At 35.1% G+C, this 26,718-nt stretch overlaps 1 protein-coding gene across 2 annotated transcripts in view; it reads left to right on the top strand.

The window, feature by feature from the left end:
• Window positions 1–6,383: 6,383 nt before the first annotated feature.
• The window catches only part of LOC113043999 (microtubule-associated serine/threonine-protein kinase 1-like), a 47,729-nt gene continuing 27,394 nt past the window's right edge, over window positions 6,384–26,718 (top strand). Inside the window, exons 1-2 of one of the 2 annotated variants that reach the window (XM_026203566.1) lie at window positions 6,384–7,191; window positions 13,002–13,033. In XM_026203566.1, the coding sequence (XP_026059351.1) occupies window positions 7,141–7,191; window positions 13,002–13,033 (83 nt within the window). In that variant the 5' untranslated portion in view covers window positions 6,384–7,140. Of the gene's footprint in view, window positions 7,192–13,001; window positions 13,034–17,959; window positions 18,226–26,718 lie in introns of those variants that run through there. The other variant, XM_026203567.1, reaches the window with a different exon arrangement.

The following is a 26,718-nucleotide window of genomic DNA, read 5'->3' as shown; positions in this document are numbered from 1 at the left end:
ACGGATTTGGCAACATCGTGGATAATTTAGGAACCGTGTTATGAAAAAAGATACCAATGAAAATCAATTAATGTATATGTATATATCAAAAATACCTGGTATAATAATAATAATAAAAAATAATAATATGACATAACGTAAGTAAAAACATAAGTCATTAAAAAATAAGATGGTCCTTTTCCCCCCTTTTTTATTGGTTGAATAGCATATTACAAAATATAGGCTATAGATACAATAAACAAATAGCCTAATTATTAATACAACAACAACATAATGACATTTCTCACTGAATTTATTGTCTTACTATCAGTCTGTTTTTAAAAACTATTTAAAATAGCTCTGTACATTTATTTATTAATCTTTAATTTACTCTCATTCATGCTGTCACACACACACACATATATATATATATATATATATATATATATATATATATATATATATATATATATATATATATATATATATATATATATATATATATATATATATATATATATATATATATATATATATATATATATATATATATAATTCTCCACATTGAAATGAATAGGCTTTAGTCTATATTTTTGATATACTATTTTAATCTTCTCTGTTCTTGTCTATTCTAATCAAGTGTAGGCTTTGGTCGTTACAGGTTTGCATTTAATCCAATAATAACAGTGTGTTCTCTTGGTTAGGTCAGTTTATCCATGGACTTTACCTTTATGCCTTTATTTTTATTTTATGTTTTAATTATAACACCTCTGTTAAATAATATAAAACAGGTAGGTCTCTTAAAACAGGTTGTCTGCCTTATCTAACTGTAGTTTACACATTTTGAATATACAATCAATAAAAATATATATCAGTGCTGTTTTTGTTAACTTAAACTATTTTTTTAAACAAATTAAATTCAAAAAGAAAAGAAAAATCTAAACATTAAATTAAAACATAAATGAAAACTGAAATTACCAAATTACTAAAACTGATGCTAAAAAGAAACACTGATAAAAAAATATATAATAATTTCTATATTATAAATAATACAAAAAAAGAGTCAAATATATAATCTGTAAAATGCATCAATAAAGACAGACAAAAGTAATAACATTATTAAATGCTTTTATTATCTAACTTACAAATTAGATATTCAAATAACTTTAGAAATGACATGTTTGCTAATGGATCTCTCTAGATATTACACCAGAACAAAAATAAGGAGATAAATAAACTTTGAAATTATTTAGTGACACATGTTTGTAGCTGCTCCACAGGAACGATGCTCCTCAGATGCTGACCTGAATCCATTCATTCTGTCCTGTGGCTTTAACCTACATCTTTACAGTACAGATCATACTCATATCAGCTCTATTGGTTTTCATTTATCTTCAGCAGCACTGACAGAGCCAGCAGACGCTGTTAACATCAGCTCATACACATAAACAGACTTCACAGAGTTATAAGGCAATCCCATTATGATCCATTAGAGCTAAAGTGCTCCTGAACAACTGTTCTTGCTTCAGTTTTTTAAAGTGCCTATTCTCTGATCCTGGATTTTTTTCCCACAGTTCATAGCCATGGTCGCTACAGCGTAAGAGGAGAGGATGACGATAGTGGATCCCACAAAATGTGAGGAGGCCCCCCGAGCCGGGACCTTCAGGGCTCTCCGTGGTATGGATCCATCTGGACGAGGTAACGTGTGAGACACGGTTTCCATGATTCCCCTCAGGAGAAAAATCCGGTTCACCTGGACCTTTTTCAGGAGAGCTGGAGATGCAGAAGTAGCTTCACAGGCTGAAGATGAAGACGCTTCAGGCTCCACTGAGATGCATGTCCATTCATGAACACTGTGTCCCTTCCGTCCATTCATTCCTTTATAATCCTCGCCCCATCCCGCCCTCATGACACACATCAAATCCCTGAATTAGCCCAGCGTCTGTGTGCGTCAATGATGTGGAACAGATAGCACAACAGAGGTCAGCTAAAGCGGGATCTCACCGTCAGATGCATCTGAGGTCAGAGGTCAGAGGAGTCCAGCAGAGGCTCTGTAATGCAGAGAAGAGATCTGAGCGACAGGAAGTCTCACGCTAACACTGTTAGTCTAAAGAACACGACAGGAGCCACTCACCAACATTATGTTAAACAAGTCAAAACTGCTTCATAGTTTCTTCAAAATAGGTCCCCACACCATCATTTTCCACATAATTTCATGAGGTGCATTTTAAATGGCATGCTTTCTTTCATGATATGATCAAACTAATCCAGTAAAAAAATTATTAAAAGAAAAAAATATATATAGATAGATAGACCAATGCTAGATGCTTTCTTTTCATTATCCTGTACAAAAAAATAAAAATTATATATATATATATATATATATATATATATATATATATATATATATATATATATATATATATATATTACAAATTACATGGTGATATAAATAAAACTATAACTGTAACTATATTAAAATACTATTAATATATAAAACAATTAACAATATAAAAATATATTATATTAAAATGTAATAATAATGATATTTCTAAAATAATATATAATGGTATTTAAAATAAATGATAGATAGATAGATAGATAGATAGATAGATAGATAGATAGATAGATAGATAGATATATCTTTAATAAAGTAGTCTTTGATCAAATTAGCAAAATTAATAAATACTTAGTACATAAATATAAAAAGTACATTTAATATAGAAAAAATAGGTTATGTAAATGTTTCTACTAAAAACGAACAAATAAATGAATTCAACTTTAAAATTTATACACATTAAACTTTATACAAATTTAGTACTAATTAATACAAAAAATATTTCTACATAGAAAAAAAATATTATTATATGATTTATTTTTGACAGAAGTATTTGAATGCATTAGATTGAGCTTTGAAACGTCTGTCTTGTAGGATTGGGGATGTTGAATGTAGCCTATATAAAGAGTCTGACTCATCTGCAGGTTCTTTAAACTGGTTATGTCTGAATGAGGACATAAACTAAACCGGTGATGTCAGTCGAGGCCACGCTGCTGTAAATAATCATGTGACCCAGGAAACACTAGAGTCACCATTAAACCCATAATCCTGTTTGGTGTGTGCTTGTGTGTGACACACTGAGACCCACTTCTCATAATCAGTAGTGCTAAATGTTTTGAGATGAGAGCGCTCTGTCCTTGGCATTGTCTGTTTGTAGCATCGCCAGCTCACTTCTAGAACATTTAACCATGTGACACAACAATAGTGTCGGAAAGAGACTTCATACGGTCATTAGGATGACTTTGCAATCTGATAAACAGTATGGCTATTCAGAAACAAGTATAGTTCAATTTATTTATTTTTTCCTTTTCATTTTGTTTTGTTGGTTTTTAGTTTATCAAAGCTTATGTGAGAAAAAAAACACCTTTTCTAAGACATGTAATTTCCACTATCTACCAACAGATGTCAAAGCTAATTATTTCACTGATGGTAAGCCTGACTTGCATGCTTCTTAATTTGTGTGTATGTGTGTGTGTGTGTGTGTGCATGCAGCCTCTCTAGTTTTTTTCTCTTTTTTTCTGCCAGATGTTACTGAACTTACCTTCATTACTGATCATTTTGCTTTAACTGCACACATTGTCTAAAGCTTTGTGTTTCGCAGCACTCATGTTCTTCTTCATTAGAGTTCTGTATGTTTCAAGGGCCTTACTAAAAGCATGTGACGCAACTTTTCCATTAATTTGACAGATAATTTTGTAACAAAATACTGTTGTTGTTTTTTCTCTTATTTTGAAAATTGTTATTCTTCCTTGCATGACAAAATGGATTTTTGTATTTAATTTTTATTTATTATACATTTTTGGGTTGCAACCTATGAAAAACATGTGAGTTCAGTCTTCACCTGTTGCATACTTCACTTTCCAGTCTATTTTATATAAAGCAGTGGTGCTGATATAAAATCTGGTAAACAGCATTATAAATTGATTAGCAGTGTTTTCAGAGTATGTGGATGATTTGATGTAGTGTGCTGGTGTTTGTCTTTCTCTCATGTAATGGTTTCTACGGCAGCAAAGCTTTTGATTAGAGATTCCTCGTGGGTGCATCTTTTCTTGTATGGATGATTGCATTCTGCTTGCCTACAGCTTTTGAGTGTGTGTGTGTGTGTGTGAAAATTGAGAGAATGTGTGAGAGCCAATGTGCCATTTAATGTTAACAGAAACACTAGCAAATTCACACAATGGATTGACTATTCAGATAAGAACTGACTGTGTGCGTGTGCAGGCGCTCATAAAACAGAAGGCTTAAACCGACTAAATGGTGTTTTTGTAAATTCAAAGACTGTCAGTAAGTTTCTGTGAGGGTTAGGTTTAGGGTAAAGGAATAGTCTGTACAGCATAAAACCCAATACACCTATAGAGTATCGCATATGTAAAAGAGAGAAAGTGTGACTATCGTTATTGCAGCATTCATTTCTTATTTTGTCTATGTAACGATAAAATCTCCATACTCATCGGGAAGAAGGAGGCGGGAACCGGCGCACAATCAAAACATAATTTTAATATTCAAAATAAACACAAAACAGCGCGTCAGCCCCTCACGGCGACTGACGAGCACAAATAAGAAGCCAACACTTAAAATAATGTCCCAGGCCTGGTCCTCTCTCGTCCTTCACTATAGTCGCTCCAGTTTTATATCCTTCCATCTCCTACGTGGGACTCGATACTGGCGGTGGGGCGCAGGTGTAGCTCATCTCCAATCACTATACCTGGCCTCACTCCTCGTTCCCACGCCTCTCGGCCCCGCCCCACTCGCCACAGTCTATATGCAAATGTACTTATTAGAAATTCTAATTGTCACTTTTTTGGTTTACACTCACTCAAGCACTCATATACTGGATAACTACACACACATACACAGAATAAAGTCATCACAATCACCATTAAGATGTGTTTATTTACATTATAATAGTTTTCTTAACAAATCAACATTTATTTTCTCATGTTCTCATTACTGTGGTGTTATTGGGCAGTTTAGTTTTTATGAATTTTATATATATATAATTTTTTATTATTATTTTAAATTTGCACTACAAAAATAGGTTTTAATTTCCATTTTTTTATACATATGATGCAAACTATAAAAAAACAATATCTCTATACTATATGTATTACACAATATATGTATAAGAATTTTGTATATTTATAATTTTATGTTTTCTAAAAGTTAAAACCGCGATGAAACCCATTTAATTTGACTAAATATATATATCAATGTGTATATAACTAATAAGAAAATTTATAATTATTTAAAATTAGATTTAAATATGATATTTAAAATATGTGTTAAATATAAATATTTATATATTTAAAATAGCCATTGTTTTTTTTTTTATAAAAAATATCAGTGTGGTTGTTTAAATGTTCCACTATGATGTCATAATGAGCTTTACTCAGAGAGAAAAGCATCTGTTTTTGCTCATTTCTGTGTCTGAGATGTTTCTAGGATACGGCACGTTCTACCATTTAGTTTGACTCTGTTGTCTTGGTCAGGTGGACAAACCCCCTAAACACTGTTCACAGGAACATTGTCTCTCAGTGAAATAGGTAACAGATTTCATCTAAACTAAACAAGGAACCCACGCCTTGGGGGAAGTCTAATATTTCCACTCACACACACCCACATGGACACACACAGTCTGTCATTCACATGGGATTACTGCTTACGCTCTTAACAAATCCTTTAAATGTATCCATCACTCTTTTTTCTAGTTTGCATTATTCTGTTCTTTTTTAAAATTATGTTTATTTTATTTTTTGTTATTGTAGTACACAACGAAATGAAAAGGGGAATTTTGTTTATTTTTTTAAATAATCATGACCTAGACACAATATATTATAATATTTTAACAACACATTACACAACAAAAAAAAAAACATTTTACTAAAAATAATAAAAACATATTTTATATATATATATATATATATATATATATATATATATATATATATATATATATATATATATTTAAGGACATTTTAAATTCTATAATTATATATGTATTTATATATTCAATGACATAATATATGAATATAATGTAAAAGCTTTATAATAAAACACACACACACACTCACACAAATATATGATAAGATACACTATGTGAAGATATTTTAAATGTTACCCAAAACCATTACAATAAAGAGAATTGTTTTATGAACTATGTTACAATTTACAAAAACAATATAATAAAAATAAATGCATTTTTCTTTTTCTTTTCTTTTTACTATAGGGCTAATAAAAATTTTATACTTACATATTAAACATATTTTATGCATAGTTTAATGGATTTATTTTTGTTTTAAAGACGACCTAGACGTGTTCTCAAGTCGTTTTAGTTTTTAACAAACTGTTCCCGAATCCCAGAATCCCCAGCTCTAGTGACTATAGGTGCCACCTACATAGGTTTACTACAGTTCAGAGCTCAAAGGGTTAACGTGCTCCTCCCTCGGAGTGAGAAGATACATTACACACACACCACGCGTGTGTATTCTCCAGGCTAGTACACAGTGTGTATCCCTCAGCAGCAGAGGCGGTAGTAGCTAGTGCAGATTTGACGCGCACTCATCAGTGAGGCACAGGAAGGGATGGTTACTGTACTTCATTCAGAAAGAAGCTCATGGCCACAATCAGAGGAGGATGCATTTCACATAAATGATGCCATTACTGCTCCAGCTGCCAGCGAATATGATATGATGGCGATGTCCTCTGGGGGACACACTGTGGTCCATTAGTCTCGGGAGTGCTCCAGATGTCCAAAAGGACCGCTCTTCGAAAGCGCGTGATCAAGATCACTCAAGAAGGATCTTATACTCGTTTCTGACCGTAAAAACCGGTCACTTTGACCCTGCTCGTCGAAACCGAAACGTTTTAATCATTCTAAAACGATATTCCGGTTTATTTTTAACAGTTTTCTGGTGCACTTTCCGTCAGCAGGGTGTTTGTTTATGTGTCTCGCGCATCGCTTTGCAACGCCCATGATCTTCTCTAACGTTACCTGAGGGGGGAAGAGCAAAGGGGAGAAACTTTTGACCGTCAGCTGTAGGCGTCTGTCACCACGTGGACTCGTATCTGATCGGTGAAGGGTTATTTCAGACTGACAAGACGAGATGAGCGACGCTATGGATGACTCCGGTATCATCCGCCGGCGGAGGATGCAGGTGAGATGACGTTTTGTATCATTTTAGTTTACGAACTTGATTACGTTACAGGTTTGCATGCGATTGCATTTTGATATCTTATATAAAATGTCTTTCATCAATCTTGAGGTTGACTGAAATCGATATTGTGAAAAATCACAGCTGTCTAATCGAGGAACCAATCATAAACGCCATCGGTCTGTCAATCATTTGGCGCGGTTAGGTTTGCTGACATCGGATTGGCTGGCGTGTCTGGTGAGGGCGGGGTTCTGGAGAGGGCGTGTTATTTAAGTTGGCGGAAGTTAGCAAAACGGATTCAAATTCATTTTAAATAAATGCCTTTTCAATGAACAGGGAATGTAGCTTTTTAAGATTAAAAAGTGAAGTCTAAAGTTATTCCTATAAGGATTAAAATGGCAGTGTGGATGTAAAGTGCACTGAAAAGACCTGAATCTAATTTCAAGTCTAAACACAGTGTGAATGCAAATTGAACTAGGTTCTTTTTTACTTAGTATACTTTTTTTAATGCACTTAAAGTCTTAGTAAGTAAAACTCATGAATGAAAACTTTGATTAAAAAAAAATACTATCTGGTATAGTTTCATTTATTAACACTTAAAAACTTTTCTTAACACTAGTTCTTTTCCCAACAGAATGAAAATGTGTCATATAAACCATGATAGGTATATTAGATTTGTTTTCATTGTCAGTTACTTACTAGTCCCAGCAAACACACAGGAGTTCATATTTGCTTTGTGGTCTGGGAGTTATTGTTTTCATCTCCACTTCTAACCCAGAGAAACATAAACATAAAAAAAATAAAAATAACATAGAAGAGGTTTTGAGTTGTCGTATTATTGTTGGTACAGTACGGAAACCATCTGCTGTTATATGAAGTCAAAACAAAATGTGTGCGTATTGCTTTCACTTCCTCTCTTTCATTGCTGAAAATAAACAAGCCCTGTTCAAACTCCAGCTGATCTGGGTTTCTGAGCGCCGCTGCACTCCACCCCAGACAGCTAGACATTTTACAAAAAGGTCAGCACCTTTCAGGTCCTTTTACTGGAAAATTAGAGAATTTAGTGTTTGTACTTTAGCCTGAAGTGCTGGTCAACACTATTAGCTGCTCACATTGACAGTCCCTTTTTATAAACTGCAACTAAAATTCAGAGCATAACATTATGTATTTTATTATAAACCAAGCATTATAATGCATTTCAGCGAAAATAGCTCAGTTTTGTTATTTTTTCTAAAAAGAAATGAGTCATTTCAAAGAGGAATAAAGCATTACTTGATTCCTTTTGTGATAATAGAGTTCACTGTATTGTTAAAAATACAGTACCTTTCAAAACTCAAAACTTCCTTCTCTGAGAAAAAAGAGATTATTGAAACTAAGCTGTTTCATTATATTCTCCTGCAGCTTTTGACATTTTAAAACAGTGAACAGTGTTCAGAACCTGGCCAGTGCGGTGTAGCACCTGACACTCCGCAGATCTTTAAATATGAGTGGCTTGATTAAATTATTTTTAACAAGATTTCTAATTATTTTTGATTATTTCATTTTAGTGCATTGATTTTATGAATGTTAGAGTTTAATTCAGGCTTCACAAAGAGGCTGCTATTGAAAAACTACATTAAACTCAACAGTAAACCTGCATCTCATGCTTAAATGCAGCAAAGGAGGACATTTACATAGAAGTCTTAAATGCACAGCAATGTTTAATTCTAAAAGTAGTTTGGAAATGAAATGGAAATTGGAAAACAAAAATACTGTTTAGCAATGGCTTTTCCTGCAAAAAATAATAATTGGACCTCAGGGTAAAATATTTGTTATATGATAATAATATGAACACTTAAAAAGTTCTCTTTAGGCCTAATGAAAACATTTACATAATTTCACTGTCTTATTCAGGATCTATACCCTAACCCCACGAGGCACTTATCCAGGTTTGTAGCTCTGCTTTCTGCCAAACAGCCATCTGGATCCATCAGATGCGAAGTTGCAATGGCTTTCAGCCTGTGAAGCATTATGGGAGATTAAATGTAGACCACAAATTAGTGGTTGCTTTCAGGGATGCCAAGGAGTTTTGAGCAATTTAAGGCTTGGTTTTAGGGAGCACTTCTGAGAAATCTGCCCACTTGGGAATTGACCCCTCAGGAATTCTGGGAAGGCAGTTTAACGATTGTATACAGCTCTATTGTGTAAAGGTGCATCAAAGCTATAAAACCCACAATCAGCTAGTAAACGCTTGTGTGTGTGTGTGTACATACAGGATGCATAGATTTCACTAGCAACCACTTTGATTCTTCTTAATGCTTACCGAGGCATAGGCTTACAGGAAATGCTTTCAGAAACGGATACACACATCTCTTCCACACACGTTCAAGTCCATACCATCCACCTCCTGTGCTGGATATTGAGATTTAGCTTTAGGGAAGGGAAGGGCTGATATTCCTGGGACAAACACAGTTTGCACTATAAAACCCATTAGGAAGTTAATGGGAGCCGTACAGTTTACAGCCTTGGGGAATTACTAGGATAGAGTGCAATAAAAATTCAAGAAATGAAGTATTTATTTGCAACAACAGGTAACTGTTTTTTTTTGTTTTGTTTTTTTATTAAATCATATTTGTGTGTGTGTGTGTGTGTGTGTGTGTGTGTGTGTGTGTGTGTGTGTGTGTGTGTGTGTGTGTTTGTGTGTGTGTGTGTGTTAGTTAGCTAAATTTTTACGTTATTTTTTTTAACCTGATAAAAATAACCCAACTGCAGTTTGATTGAGATTAATTGAAATGGACAATGAAAAATAAATGATTTTTGAAAATGGTTAAAAACAGAGTTATGTTCTTTTCCAAATTAAATCTTCAAATATAGTATATAGTAATAAAGTAAAATCTAGTTAAAAAGGAGTAATTGCATGTTTTCCACAATGTTTTGTCACAAAATGAAAGGTATATTTTTATTAGTGCTGTCAAATGATTAATCGCGATTAATCGCATCCAAACTTAAACTTTTGTTTAAATAATATGTGTGTATACTGTGAATATTTATTATGTATTTATATAATAAATATATATGTATTTAAAATATATATATGAGTATATTTATTATGTATATAAATACAAACACATGTATGTATCTATTTAAGAAAAAAAAGTTTATATATTAAATATATATATAATATATATATATATATATATAAGAATATGAATGTATAAACGTAAATATTTTCGAAATATACTGTGTGTGTGTGTATTTAAATATACATAATAAATATACTCAGTACACGTACATATATTATGTAAACAAAAACTTTTATTTTGGATGCGATTAATCGTTTGACAGAACTAATTTTTATTTGATTCATTTCTTTAAATGCACTGATGTATAAATTTTTTTTACAGTACTCTTCAAAAGTCTTATGCTCACAAATGCATCATAAGTAAAGTGAAAATTGTCATATGTGAAATATTATTACAATTTAAAATGTAAATTTTCTGTTTTGATTCATCATATTGTATTGTATTTTTACTAAAACACAAAAGTCTTACAAGCATTTTTTATTTTTTAATCATGACTCAAATGAATCATTTGGTTAGAGATTTGAACCAATTAATTGTGAACTTTGTCTGAACTGATTCACTCGAATGTAATTTTGTATCGTAACATTTACATTTATCTTCCATTGCTAAAGACCAGCATTAAGTTGACTTAAGGGATGCCATTTATGTAGTTACTTGGATCTTATTTTAAAAACAAAGTATAAAAAAATTCTCAGAAAGTGTCTCATCTTTTTTTGTAGGTATGTGTTGTAGCTTCTTGTATTATATTCTGGCTGCTAGAAGTTTGAAAAAGTGATTTAGTAAATACTCACCGGTGTATATTTATGGAGTAATTTCAGGTGGATCTCTCTCTAGCCGCCTTTTGATTGACAGCCTAGTCTGGCAGTGTGGCGACTCTGTTATAACACTCATTCCTCTTTTTCCATCCCTCGTTTTATCTCCAGCTGGAATGATAGTGCTTTCTCTTCTCTGGGCGCGAAGCCCAGTCTGTTTCATTAGTCTCAGCTGTAGGCTGGATGTTATTCATCACCGGTCTGGAAGTTCAGAGACTTAATGAGCCCGGTGTTTGTCAATATCATCTTTTGCCATTATGTCAAGTGCATGCAATGGATATGTTGCTTTCTGTGACTTTTATTGATTCATTTTGTAGCCACTCCATTGGGCATAAGAGAAACACAGCCTTGGGAAGGTGGTTGCATCCAACTAGCAATTTTGCGTTATTGCTAGCATCTGTTGCAGTTATGCTTGGTCATTTCAAATCACTGATCTATAGCTTTCAGTACTGCGGCGGATAACTGGAAAGCCACTAGGGGTTGGTGTAGTTTAAATATGGGTAGTTACCGAGATTGAGTTAAAATATCAAATGTCACTTCAGCCTTTGAATTTTGAAACAGTGGGAGAAGACGGCCTAAGCGAAGATTCCATTTCAACCCTGACCTTTGACCTTAACATCCAAAAAAGGTGCAGAAAACTGTGTTCTAATGCATGAATAATTAAGGTATTGCAGGATCAGCAGCTGAGAATCTCTTTGCTTTTCTCTCTCACTGTTCCTAGAGTGGAGTTCAAAGAGGAGAACGGAACTACATGCAAATGTAAATGAAGTGCGGCTGCAGAGAAAATAACAGCTTCTTTTCCTGTTCTCTCACTCCCTGTGGAGAGGAGCAGGAATATGTGAGGAGAATGGCACAACTTTAAGAGATAAAGCTGCACACAGTCTTGAAATGGAAATCAGAGCCCAGTTTGGGGTGGTTTTCATTATTTTTAAGTCAAGTTTCAGAGAAACTCTAACCCTGATTATTAACCCTCTGCCATTGCTCACTTGTGATCCTCAGCTGTAGTATTTTGAAGGTTTTTGACAGTGCTAGACAATATCTCTAAATGCCTCTCATGGTAATAGACAACCTCTGAATTATCCACTTTTCTCCTATATAAAATAATACAATTTACAGAAATAAAATCTGCCTGTTTGTCTGTCTGTGTCTATCTATCTTGTTTTTAATCTAATATCTATATTTTAATTAAATTTCAACCTTATTTCACTTAATGAGGACAGTTTTAGTTAACAACAACACCAAAATAAATCTATACTGAATACATTCTGTCAGCTATTGTTTTTTATTTTATGCTTGTTTGTTACTGCTTTTATATGTTTACAAGGGCTAGCTGTAATTCTTAGTCTTATAGGACTCAAAGGCTCATATCCTATTGGTCTTTTTTTACCATTATGTTTCTAAATTCAAAAATTAAAGTGTCCATGAAGTGACAAGTGAAGCAAACAGACAAACACACACACACACACAGTGGCCACAGACTGTTTGTCCACTTAATCCTCCATTAGTTGCTCATTGGCGCCAGTCATGCTGGCAGGGAAGTCCTTGTCACACACGATGTCATCAAAGTGAGTCACAGTGGGTGAAGTCATTTCCCTCCGACTGAAGCCCTTAGTGTATCATCACATGCTCCAGCATGGCCTCTTTCCCGCTAGCTAACATGCACGCTCGCTCTTGCTCGCTCTCTCCAGTGACCTTGTTTGTATAATTGGCCAGTTTAATGTTTTGGGGATTGTTTTCCCCTAAGTGCTGTCCTCCCTCTTAGAGATCTGAAGAGTATTAAGGTTCATAATGAATGACAGCTGGCATAAGATTATTCCAGTTTGGTTTCATCAAGATATTTATGTCCTGAAGCAAACTGGTATTGAGGAGTTATTGATGGTATCATTTTACACTCTGTAATATAATCACTCAGTCTATCATTTCTATCTCTCTTTTCCAGAAGGATCTTCCCTTGCCCAGGAAGAGCAGTGGGTGAGTGAAGCAAATCCACTTTACCTGATTTAATTCTGCATTTGTCTGTCCAAATGTTGTCTGTAGACTTTTTATTGTTTGTTGTTTGCAGGGACCTAGTTTTATGTGCTACTGAATAAAAGCACTTTTCCCCAAACCCAGTCTGAAACGAACAACCTCAGACTTTGTGTCAATTTTTCACTATTCCTGTCAACATTGAAATTACTTGATGTGATTAAAGAAAGTGACAGGCTAAAGTTGGAAATCTGAAACTGGTCTTACATCACTGAAGGTGATATTATGTAAACTGAGGAAAAAATCACAAGCATCACAAGAGATGCAGGGTCACAGAGTAATACTTTGCTGCTACTGTGAAGTAGGGAAATATTGTAGATCGGGGCTATTCAAATCTTACCCTGGAGGGCCAGTGTGGTTTGGCAGAGTTTGGCTCCAGTCCTATTCAAACACACCTGAGCATGCTAATCAGTGTTTTTGGGATCATTAGAAAATCACATGCAGGTGACTTTGATCAGGGTTGGAGCCAAACTCTGCACTGCATTGGCCCTCCAGGGCAAGATATGAATAGCCCTGTTGTAGATGTAAAGGAAGTTATACTGTAAAGCTGGAATGCAGTAATACTTCACTGCAACAGTATGTGGTGCAATGCAGGGATGCAGCGATACACTAATGCAGCGATGCAGGGATGCAGCCCTACACTAATGCAGCGATTTAGGGACGCAGCGATACACTAATGCAGCGATGCAGGGACGCAGCGATACACTAATGCAGCGATGCAGGGACGCAGCGATACACTAATGCAGCGATGCAGGGACGCAGCGATACACTAATGCAGCGATGTAGGGACGCAGCGATACAATAATGCAGCGATGCAGGGACGCAGCGATACACTAATGCAGCGGTGCAGGGACGCAGCCATACACTAATGCAGCGGTGCAGGGACGCAGCGATACACTAATGCAGCGGTGCAGGGACGCAGCGATACACTAATGCAGCGATGCAGGGACGCAGCGATACACTAATGTATTGATGCAGGGACGCAGCGATACATTAATGCAGCGATGCAGGGACGCAGCCATACACTAATGCAGCGATGCAGGGACGCATCGATACACTAATGTAGTGTTGCAGGGATGCAGCGATACACTAATGCAGCGATGCAGGGACGCAGCCATTCACTAATGCAGCGATGCAGGGACGCAGCCATACACTAATGCAGCGATGCAGGGACGCAGCCCTACACTAATGCAGCGATGCAGGGACGCAGCGATACACTAATGCAGCGATGCAGGGACGCAGCCATACACTAATGCAGCGATGCAGGGATGCAGCCATACACTAATGCAGCGATGCAGGGATGCAGCCATACACTAATGCAGCGATGCAGGGACGCAGCGATACATTAATGCAGCGATGCAGGGATGCAGCCATACACTAATGCAGTGATGCAGGGACGCAGCGATACACTAATGCAGCGATGCAGGGACGCAGCGATACACTAATGTATTGATGCAGGGACGCAGCGATACATTAATGCAGCGATGCAGGGACGCAGCCATACACTAATGCAGCGATGCAGGGACGCATCGATACACTAATGTAGTGTTGCAGGGATGCAGCGATACACTAATGCAGCGATGCAGGGACGCAGCCATTCACTAATGCAGCGATGCAGGGACGCAGCCATACACTAATGCAGCGATGCAGGGACGCAGCCCTACACTAATGCAGCGATGCAGGGACGCAGCGATACACTAATGCAGCGATGCAGGGACGCAGCCATACACTAATGCAGCGATGCAGGGATGCAGCCATACACTAATGCAGCGATGCAGGGACGCAGCGATACATTAATGCAGCGATGCAGGGATGCAGCCATACACTAATGCAGTGATGCAGGGACGCAGCGATACACTAATGCAGCGATGCAGGGACGCAGCCATACACTAATGCAGCGATGCAGGGACGCAGCCATACACCAATGCATTAAAGCAGGGATGCAGTGATACATTAAAGCAGGGATGCAGGGACGCAGTCATACACTAATGCAGTGATGCGGAGATGCAGCGATACACTAATGCAGCGATGCAGGGAAATATGATAGATTAGATACTTGTACATGAGTATCCATGGTTTTTGGCATACACAGTGTGTAAATTATTGGCTTCAAAAATCATGAAATTTTGAAATTCAAGAATGAATCACTTCAATAGTTTATCTGAAGGACATGTTTTGATAACTTTTGAACAATATTCCATTTAAGTACTGTGTTTCTGTCCAATGTGAAATCCTGATCTGAAGCAAAATCAGTTGAGAGCCAGTACTGTAGAGTGTGAGCTGTACAGATAATGAATGAAGCGCTGGCCTTGGTGCTGAACCCTTCTCTGGCGTGAGAGACTCCCTGGATGTGTTTCCTCTGCATTTCTAACACTTGTCTGTGTGATCTTGTGCCTGTTTATTGCCTTTGAATAGCACCACAACACTTCCATTTCACACATTTAGTGTCAAATAGTGTGTGAGTGTGTGGGTTTTGTTAGCTCCTGTAAGAGTTTTGGCTTTTTGTATGCTGATCAGATCAGAAAGGCTGTTGTTTGTAATGGGCTCTATTGTGGACATTGCCACCACCATTAGCATTCACATACCTGTTATAAAGAGCCTCTCCACCGACTGGACTGACACACACAATACAGGTGCTCAAATGTGTATAAATAGAGCTCTCTTGGGAGGATTGTGAAGAGACAAGGAAAAGTGGAAGGGTTTTTGTAGGCAGTTAATGGCAGATAATAACAGATGGGTCTTTTATGCTCCGTACTGGCCACGCTGTTTGATTGGGCTGATACAGTAGATTAATCAGCAGACGATCAATATGACATTTCCAGGACTGCTGAATCATTTCAGCTATAATCGGGATACGGTCTATCTATCTAAACCTTATTTTAATATGATATGTTACATTTCATCTTTATATATCCCATTTTTTAAGTTATTGTATGTTGTCCAGCCCTAGTGTGACTTTTCCATTGTGACCCTTCTATGAATTTGACCCGGTAACTCCTAAAAGCTCTTCTGCATCTCTCTCTCTCATCTATATTTCATCTCTCTTTCCACCATCCAGATCATTTATTATTGAAATGAGCAGCTTTTAATGTGTGTCTGGGCCTGTGTGCAGCTGAGTCTGTGTGCTTTGGGAGACGGCGGCCCTCCCAGTCCCAACAGACCCTCCCAACTGTGACATGACGCGATACGAAGGTTCAGACAAGGTTTATTGTGGTGAGCTATCTAGGGCACAGAGATGATGTCAGTTCTTATATAGCCTGGCATACAGAGAGAGATGGGTGGGGCTCTGTAGCCACATCACAATAAAATCGACCAATCAAATGCAGGCATTTAAGTATAAGCGCCCCAAAACCCTGTGGTGTGATCTCTGCATATGAAGCCAATAATATAATGATTTAAACTTAAGGTGGTGAAGATTGCATTTGAACTGGAAAATTCATTTACTCTGTATGAATCAATTCACACTGATTAATTTTGCATGTTGTTTAAAAAATGTCCACACATGTTATATACTATAATACACATTTTTAAATAATGTCTTATATTGTTTCAAATTAAAATGTTTACATATATTCACATTTTTATTATTAAAATAAAATAAAGGATCGACACACTATTATGCAGATAACTTATTGTATTTAAATCACATGAACTGAATCAACACGGATGTGAATTTTTTTTCTTCTTACTATATAAATTGGTGCAGGACTTTATATATATCTTTATTTTTGTATTTTTTTATTGAAGGAATAATAGCAATATACAGTAAAATAAAACAATAAACATTATTTCCTTCTTTGTTTATATATCTTTATTATAATAAATACATGCATAAATATGTTTATATATAATAAATAAATATAAATATATAATATCCCAGGGAACACATGTTAGGAGAAAATTGTTAGCTTGAATGAAATGTAAGTCGCTTTGGATAAAAGCGTCTGCTAAATGCATAAATTTAATTTAATTTAAATTAATATTTTTTTTCTTTGTATTCGAAGTTGTGTAGAAGATGCCTTGATTATGTTTAAATGGATTTTTACTATACTCTTTTTTTTTTTTTGAATCATCATTATTATTACTTTTTTATTAGACAATTATTAGACAATTAAGACATTTTAGACTGTCACAGCAAGTTTAATTAAAACTCATTTTTGCATTATTTTTCAAAAATTTTCACAAATCTTTATCTTTTTGAGCATTTTTTCTTGTATCAAAAATATTAAAGAAGAATCTAAATAAAGATTTCATTTACACATTATTATTTCTTATTATACTTATTTTTAATGACATTTTAATGTTATTTATAAAAAAAATGATCTGTTCTAAATGGTGTGCAAAACAAATCGTCCTTATATTTAATCAGATTTTTACTGTCTTTACCTGATTTTACTATATTTGGTCAAAATTACGTTTTTTTCTGAATTTTTTTTTAAATATATATATTAAGACATTTCGGTGCAGATACAGTACATAAATATTAAGATAATAATAACACCAGAGTAGCAAATCAGCATTTTATTGCATTTAAGACATTTCAATTCAGATACATACATATTAAAATATATCATTAAAAGGTTAAAAATATCTTCTGCAACACTAAAATGGACAATCCGATCAGAGCATCCATGTTTAAAGGGTCCAAATAACCAGTGCTATATTTTATGAACAAGATCAACATAATCCTTTCCTCTTTTTTTATTTTTTATCCCTCCCATGTGTCATTCAGATTTCCATTACCAGCGACGCAGTCCTGAGCCCTGAGCTCTGATAGGCTTTTAATGGCCACACACATGCTGACAGCCCTCCTATGAGTCCTCAGTCCTCCCTCCCTCGCCCTCTCTCTCTCTCTCTCTCTGTCTTTACTTCCTGGCTTGGCACATTACCCTTGGGAGCCACCTTCTCTCTCTCTCTCTCTCTCTCTCTGTCTCCGTCAGTCAGCCTCACGCACCCAGACGAACCCGGGGCATGTGTGAGGGAGGACGTGATGTGTCATTGTGTAGTCGGCTGTTCTCGGTGAATCTTGTTTAAGTGTGTGTTGACACACTCGGCTGCCGCTGTCACTCTCATCGCTGTGTGTGCGCCTGCCAACCGGCCGTCCTCCTGAATAGCAACATGTTCCGCCGAACCAAGAGGTAAACGAGAGAGAGAGAGAATCATTTGGCTCTCGCTTGCAATTGTGACTCATCAGAATGTGCTGCTCGGGTTTGATTGTTCTGATGAATTGGTGATTTTGTTGTTTTTGGTGATAGTGATGATGATGATGATGCGATGTGATTGTTGAGGCTGATGTCATCGTCTCTTGGCCCGGTTCATGGAGGGATGACAGCTTGTGTTTTGCAAGTGTGTTTGCACGTGTGAACTCATGAGGCCTTGTCTTTCTGTTGAAGGAGTGATAGACCGATATATCGGTCAGGCCGATTAACGACCTTATTTACAGATTATCGGTGTTGGCTAAATTGACTTTTTGTCACACCTGCTAATGGTGGAATAACATTTACGTCACATAATTTTTTTGGCATTATTTATTTTAATAACAATGCATAAAAAATATATTTCAGATTAAACATTATTTTATTATATTAATAATATTTTCTGCCACATGATAGAATTGGTGTGATTTTTCAAATAAATAATTTAACTCAGCAAAGATGCATTCAATTGATGAAAAAAAAAAATATTAAAAGTGTCAGTAAAGACATTTATAAAGATTGGGATTCTATTCATTAAAGAAACCTGAAAAAAAATATGGTTTCCGCAAACATAGAAAGCGGCAAAACACTGATAATAATAAGAATCATTATTAATAATTATACACCAATAATAGAGCAGCAAATTGGCATACTTGAATGAATTCTGAAGGATCATGTGACACTGGAGAGTAATAGTGCTAAAGAATTACATTTTTAAATCTATTCAAATAGAAATCTGTTATTTTTAAATGGCAATAATATTTCACAATATTGCTGTTATTTTTCATCAGACAAATGCAGCGTTGCTGAGAGACTTATATCATAAAAAAATATCATATCTTAGAATAAAGTATATTAGATGAAAATAAATAAAATCAAACACTTCTGTTATTAGACACAGAGCTGATAATCTCAAAATTGTGCATTATTGACATATAGGCCAAATCAGCCTTGCTTACTGTGTAGCACACAATATATCGACCTAACACTAATTATATTGGCCATTAGTCACTTTGATCTCTGTATTTTTGTAAAACTCATATCGGTTGACCACTTGTGTAAAGCTGTGATTGATTGAATGTATACAGCAGCATATACAGTACACACATTAGTTTGGCTTGGCATGAGAAGATATAGTAACAGCAGTGTTTGGTGCATATGCTGTTTGTGTGTTTATATGTGTGATGTTGTGTGTGACTGAAGAGATTAAAGTGCCTTTGAACACCTGTGTGTGTGTGTGTGTGTGTGTGTGTGTGTGTGTGTGTCTGTTTTCACCGTCTCTCTCTCTCTCTCTCTCTCTCTCTCTCTGTCTCTCTCTCTCTCTTCATCTTTGTCTGTCCCCCACGGTGCTCCATTCTGTCTGCACTGATGCTGTCGAGCTCATATTAGTCATGTTCTGCTGTGTGTGTGTGTGTGTGTGTTTGAGCCAGGGCTTATAAATAGTTAAAGTTCAGTTATTTTATACAGCACTACAAAAAGATGAGTTTACTTCTGGTTGAAGGAGTAGTTTTTTATTCTGCTTTTCTGGTGCTCTGTTGTCAGTGGAGTTTGATTGACCCCAATGAACCGGATGTATTATTATTCATGTTTTGATTTTCTTTTTAACTGTTGCTCCACTATGACATGCGTTGACCCGAACAAGGACTTCACTCACTGTTTTATTCTGTGAGCAAATTAATATTAATGGTCGTTCAAAACTCACCGTGTTTTGAGGAAATGAATTTATAGCATTTAGACATTTTTATGTAAGTGTTTAGTTTAGAGTATAGAGGAATATAAATCTCCCATATTTCATCAATTTCTTTTTTTTTCATTTATATTTCATCACATTTCAGTAGGAGCTTTAGCCATTTTATTTCTTTTAATTGTATTGTATTTAGTTTTATTTTATAGATTTTTTTTATCTCCGTTTTATTTTAGTTTTAGAGGTATTTAGTTATTTAAATAAATGTTAATATTTTATAATATTTTGGTTGATGTTTTTATTTTATTTTATTTTATTTATAGAGGTATATTATAAACCCCAAATATTTTCTCATATTCAGCTATTTTATTTCTATTTTATTTTAGTTTTAGAGGTATTTAGTTTACAGAGAGAAATGTTTCATCATATTTTAGTAAATGTTTTAGCAGTTTTTTTATATATATTGAATTTAATTGAATTAAATTTTTTGTATTAAATTTTTTTAATTTCTCCTTTTTTAAACCAGACTTTATTTTGCATCACAGCTCTGGACAGTCTCTAGTAAAGGCTTGGGATTGTGCACAGAATTAAATTAGTTTAGCTCGAAGCATTTGTGTTCACGTTTGTGTTCAGATGCTGTTTGGGGAAAGTGTGTTTTGATATTTAGTTGTGTCTCTGTGAGTTCAGTGCTTGGTGCTCCTCTGGGCTGCTCTGAGCCTCCTATGCTTCTATGGAAGAAAACAGACGGAGAGGGAATATGAATGAGAAGGAGAGAACAGAAAGTGTGAGCCTGAGGAGATGTCTTGGCCTATATTTGAGAACGGGTTAACTGAGTTCCTCTCTCTTCACCCTGCACTTCACTTTCCTCATTACTGTGTGTTTCATCTGATCATGAGATCTCAGCCGACACGTATCAAAGGAGAACAAGAAAAAGAGACTCTTCAAGGACTCAAACCTGTTCTGCTGTGAAACGCCTGTTTTTAAAGCTTTCAGACTGTGTTTGTGATCATCTATCTATCTATCTATCTATCTATCTATCTATCTATCTATCTATCTATCTGTCTGTCTGTCTGTCTGTCTATCTATCTATCTATCTATCTATCTATCTATCTGTCTGTCTGTCTGTCTGTCTGTCTGTCTGTCTGTCTGTCTGTCTGTCTGTCTGTCTGTCTGTCTGTCTGTCTGTCTGTCTGTCTGTCTGTCTGTCTGTCTGTCTGTCTGTCTGTCTGTCTGTCTGTCTGTCTGTCTGTCTGTCTGTCTGTCTGTCTATCTATCTATCTATCTATCTATCTATCTATCTATCTATCTATCTATCTATCTATCTATCTATCTATCTATCTATCTATCTATCTATCTATCTATATACCTGTTATATTCTTTTTTTTTTTGTATGTTGGAATATTACTATTACTATATTTGAAATACTTGGCATGCAATATATAACTTTAATAATTATTAATAATTGTTAACACTAAATTATGTAATTTTATTTGTCCCATCCACACTAATCAAAAATAAAAATAGACCCAGATCTGCTGTGAGCTAGGCCTATATGAATACAATCTTGAGTCATTTTAATATATTTAACTATACAGGTTTGGTTTTTTTTTTTCAGGAAATTGGATGAAAATATTTTATATGAAACGATATTTGTGGTAATGCCTATTTATTTAACGCTCTTTGGTGTGTTCTGTTTTTTGTTTTCTTTTATTCTTAATGTTTATTTATTTACTTATTCATTCATTCATTCATTCATTCATTCTGACCATTTATATTATTACATTTTTGAAGAATTCCAATTGCTATATTATAACCGTGTATACAATCAAGAGTTTATCAGCATTGATTTCAGATCATCAGCTCTGCTGTTGGTAGTGTTTTTTGTGGTCTATATTTTTCAGTTCAAACAGATAAATAAACTTGAGTTGAGTTGACATTTAAAGTCTGTCCGTAAGCTTAATGTAGCTGAATAGATGTTAGGTAATAAATGCGGCTTGCATGCTGAATTAACTGTAGATATCTCACCCACATCCCAGTGAAACAAACAGTATTCCAGTGCTTTTTTTTTTAGATGTGAAGCTGGCGTTAATGCTCAGTTGGCTGAGGTTTAAAGATTACCTGCTTTAGCCTGCATGCAGGAGATCACAGCGTTTTAGATTAAAGCAAAGCCTCTCCTGGAGATTTCCGGCAAGATTTAGATCTCTGATCAGACACACTTGACCAGCTCATCAAAGTTCAGCTTCACGTGCACGTTACAGACAGTAACAGTCTTCAAATCATTTCAAATGACTGACCGCAGCCCTGGCCAAAGCTCTGATAGCATGAGAGAGGCATCAGGTACAGTTGAGACAATATACTGTAACTTTGACCCTAACTTTGATCTTTAGAATTACAACCAATGGTTATTTATTTTATGTTCCATTATTATTATTATTATTACTATTATTTTTAAATATTGCAATTTATTTATATATTTATTTATATTTTATTTTTTTCTAATGTAGTTTATTCTATTAAATTTTACTTTATTTTATTGTGTTTTTAAAATGCTTTATTTTATTGTATTTTCTATTTCTATTTCTATTTAACATATTGCATTTCCTTTTCTATGTATTTTTTATACATATTGTATTTGTACGTATTTCCTTTTCATGTATTTTATTCTATTCTATTTAACACTTTATATTTTATTGCTTTATTTTATAATTTTTTTAAATATCGCAATTAATTTTCTATTCAAATTCTAGGTTTGAGATGTTTATATATTGTATATATTTATTTTTAATTTATTTGCTTTTTATTTGCTTCCAATTCTGTTTTGTTGTAGTTTCTTATGATGCTTTGTTTTATTTTATTAAAAATATTGTTTTTTTTTCTATTTATATATTTTATTTGTATGTATTTTATTTTAAGGTATTTTATTATATTATTTCTTTTTTTAAAATGCATTTATTCTGTTTTCTTTTTTACATTTATATAATTTAATTTTATATTTTATTTAATTGTATTTATTTTTAATAGACTAACTTGACAGGACTTCCTAGAAAATGCACATCTCTAATTTGAATACAGGGACATCTTCTCCTTATATCGCAAGGACACCAGATATTGCTGAAACTGAGCCATATTTAGATTTAAGTGAAATGTGTCTGGACCCTGATACACACACCTTGTGAAAGCAGGACATTCACTCTCCCTGTTTATCTCTCCGTTTTGTCCTTCTTTCCCTCCACCTATCATGAGCAGAGACCGAAGTGAAGGTCCTCTGTGAGCTTAGCTCTCTCACACTGCCGGCAGAGTCTATATTTATCCCATTCACCTCCTCTGAGCCTCTCTTTCACCCCTTCACCTGCACACTCGTCTGTTCTCTTCACCTTCTGCCTTTTCTTCTCTTTCTGCAAACCAGTATCTGCTGTAGTGCCCTCATCCTATTGCCTAGCAACCAGAGGTCATGTGACCTTACATCACCACACCCTGTGCATTATGAATTGAATTTCTACTCCATATTCATCAAATCATGGGATTCATGTGTGTGTGTGTGTGTGTGCATAGTATATATAATAAAGTTGGTGAGTGTATAACCATTGGTGGAACTATTTTATTTCATTTCTTATCTCACGCAGACCTGCTTTTCTCATTACATTCCTTGCACTTGAGACATTTTTTTTTGAAAACTAGATCTTATTTTAGTGACCCACTGTTTGGTGACACAGGGCTCAGTGGGACGCCGCACATCTGTATCCGAGCTCAGCATATGCTAGTGACTCGTGGTGTTGCTCTCTACAGCAGCAGCAGCAGATGATGAAGCATCAGAGACGGCTCTAGAGGCACGTGAAGAGGAGACATGTAACAGGTGTGCAGTTACTCTCTCAGCTTCAGTCTCCTGTAGAGCAAGCAAGCGCTGTGTGTGTGTGTGTGTTGTGTTCAATAAGTCAATCTCCCTGCTGTGTGTCGTTAAACAGCTTCAGTGTATTAGTCGTGTTGTAATCCAATGGGAGATTATTAGTCTTTATATGAGTGTGTCCTTTTAGAGTCTGAGGCTGTCTGGGTCATCTCCATGGGAACCATTGATTTAACCTCTGACCTTGTGATGACCGATTTCCGACGGGAAAATTAGCACTTCTTTTGTTTGTTTGTGCCTTTTGAAGGTGTCTCAAATCGCATAGATTTTTGTGTTCATTCTTCCATCCTCTATTCTTCCTCTTCTTTTAGTAGAGGAACGTTTTCGGGTGACGTTTTTCTCTCTCAATCCCTGAATATATAAGTAGAGGAACAGACGTCACGGGTCTTGGTCAGATCTCTGCTTCGGTCAGTGCACTCACAATCCTTTAAATCCAACACAAAGGAATCACCAGCATTGACATTTACATCAAAACCAAAGGAAATTCAAGCATTCAGATGAACATTTCCTGATGAACTGAGTGTTAAAACCCAACAACGGCTCCTGATGGCCTGGCAGTGGCCGTAAAGGATAAATCAGACGTTCCTCTGCTATTGAAGCGCTTCACAAACACTGACAAAACCTGTGTTTGTTTACAGAGAAGCACTGAGGGGAGTTAATGAAAGAGAGGTGGCTAAATGGCTCAGTGTTGCTGAATGTCAGTGTTATTGTGGCAGATGTGTGTGTATGTGTGTGTTATTTTTGGCGCTGTATAATGCAGTCGTGATTGGCAGAATCAGAAGAGCATCAGGCGCCGGTGTTTTCTCCACGGGTGGCCGCATGTGTGTGTGTGTGTGTGTGTGTGTGTGTGCTGTCAGAGGTGTTTGTGATTTATTGCCCTCTTCGGCTGGAAGTAAGATCTAGCACAGATCAAGCATATGCACCTAGACGCACACATTTCCTCTCCAGACTATTTTGTTACACGCAAAAAAATCTGAGAAACTGGGGATATAAGATCCGCCTGTCAGTTATGCTTTGTGTTTCAGAGATATGAGTGTTTCCTGTCTATAAGACACTTCCTGTCTCCAGCTATATGAAAGACATACTGCACCATATCCATCCAGACATCCAGTCCTAAAGTACTAAAATAACTGAAATCAAAATAAATGAAAGCTAAACAGAAATATAAAAAGACAACATGAGCATATAACAAAAAACAGAAACAAATTAAAACCAAAACATACAAATCATTACAATATACTAATTTTCTTTGTTGAATATTCTAGATGATCTCAGTGTATAAACAGACGTTTCCTGAATGTTTTCATTGGCATTAATGTGCAGAAAACAGCAGGAAGGCCTTTCTCATATTTCAGTAAATGATATGAAGTGAAATTCACTGCACATGACACAGTGTTCATTTCTCTTGTAAAGAGCGCGAGTGATTAGAAAAGCCATTTCTCAACCAGACATAATAACCTCATCAAGAATCACTGAAAGAGAGAGATAATAGCAGTAGAGATGTGGACCAAAGACAGAGAAAGACAGGCAAAGGCAGAGACACAAATTCAGAACAAGAGAAAATTTGGGAATTTAATGCACTCCTTATTTTTGTACATTGGGGGGGGGGGGTTACTCTATACATGTAACATATAACAAAATAAGAAAATTACAAAAAATAGTGTAAAAATAAATAAGTGTAAAAGCAATTTAACTCTTAAAAAATCTTTATTGTGTCTATATTTTTATGACACTACTTTATTTATACAATTTGTAGAAATATATATGTATATATATATATATATAAAATAACAATTTAGGAAAGAAGAAATATAGTCAAAATATTTTACTATTTAACTATTTATTACAAATAATTTTTAAAATAATTATTTATTTACAAATTAAGAACTAATTGTAAATCCAAAGATATTGAAAGAATAACCAAACAGTAATAAAGAAGAAAACTCAATAAAATAATAACTGAAAAAAAATCACAAACTCTTTTTTTTTTTTTTTTATATAAATAACTAACTCTAATTACGAAGAGGCAAAATAAAAGAAAGTATTTCGTTTTTTTAATTTTCACATGCTTTTTATTTAATCACAACTGGGGCAAGACAGTAATAAAACTCAATAAAATAATTTCTGTGAAAGCAATTCCGATCTTTGTTTTAATAACTAATTTTAATTACAAAGCGGCAAAGAGATGGAAATATTTAGTTTTTGAATTTTTTGAATGCATTTATTCATTTGGGACGAAACAGTAACATTATGAGTTATCATCATAACTAAACAATAACCTGTTCATTAAAATTGAGTTTGAGAAGAAAGGTGGAGGACAGTTAGCTGTTTTATCTCCGCTGGGCTCATTACTCACTGCTTCCTGCAGTCTGATGCTAATGCACTTCTGTTCAATATTTCACAGTGCACACGCTCTATCCGTCCCGCTACAGTGTGATTTCTTGTCATTGTGCGTTAGGCTCTTCATGATAAGAAAGAAGCCGAGGAGAGAATCGCATTCGGACTGACAACTGCTGCGATTTTCAGATGTGTATTTGTAGTTCCACCTCTGTCTTGTCCTATAAGATATGATCTTTTTGAAGTGGATACTGAGCATTTAATTGTGGGATTTTGTGAGAATTAGACTTCACTTGAATGCTGAAGCTGTGCATAGTTTAATATTGTAGAAACAGTGGAGTAGCCACAGTATTAAACTGAATTATGAGAGGAAAACACCTACATCTATGCACTTTATTATACACAGACTTCCCTACTGAGAGAAATGTAAATGCAAGGTGTTACGGAGGCTGCAAACACTGTGTGTGTCTCTAAATTGCATTAATAAAAGTAAATATTTTTATGCATCATGGTA

Source organism: Carassius auratus, chromosome 26 (genome assembly GCF_003368295.1).
Source record: "Carassius auratus strain Wakin chromosome 26, ASM336829v1, whole genome shotgun sequence".
Lineage (NCBI taxonomy): Eukaryota > Metazoa > Chordata > Actinopteri > Cypriniformes > Cyprinidae > Carassius > Carassius auratus.
Note: the sequence above shows the minus strand (reverse complement) of the source record. Positions and strands in the feature narration are given on the sequence as shown.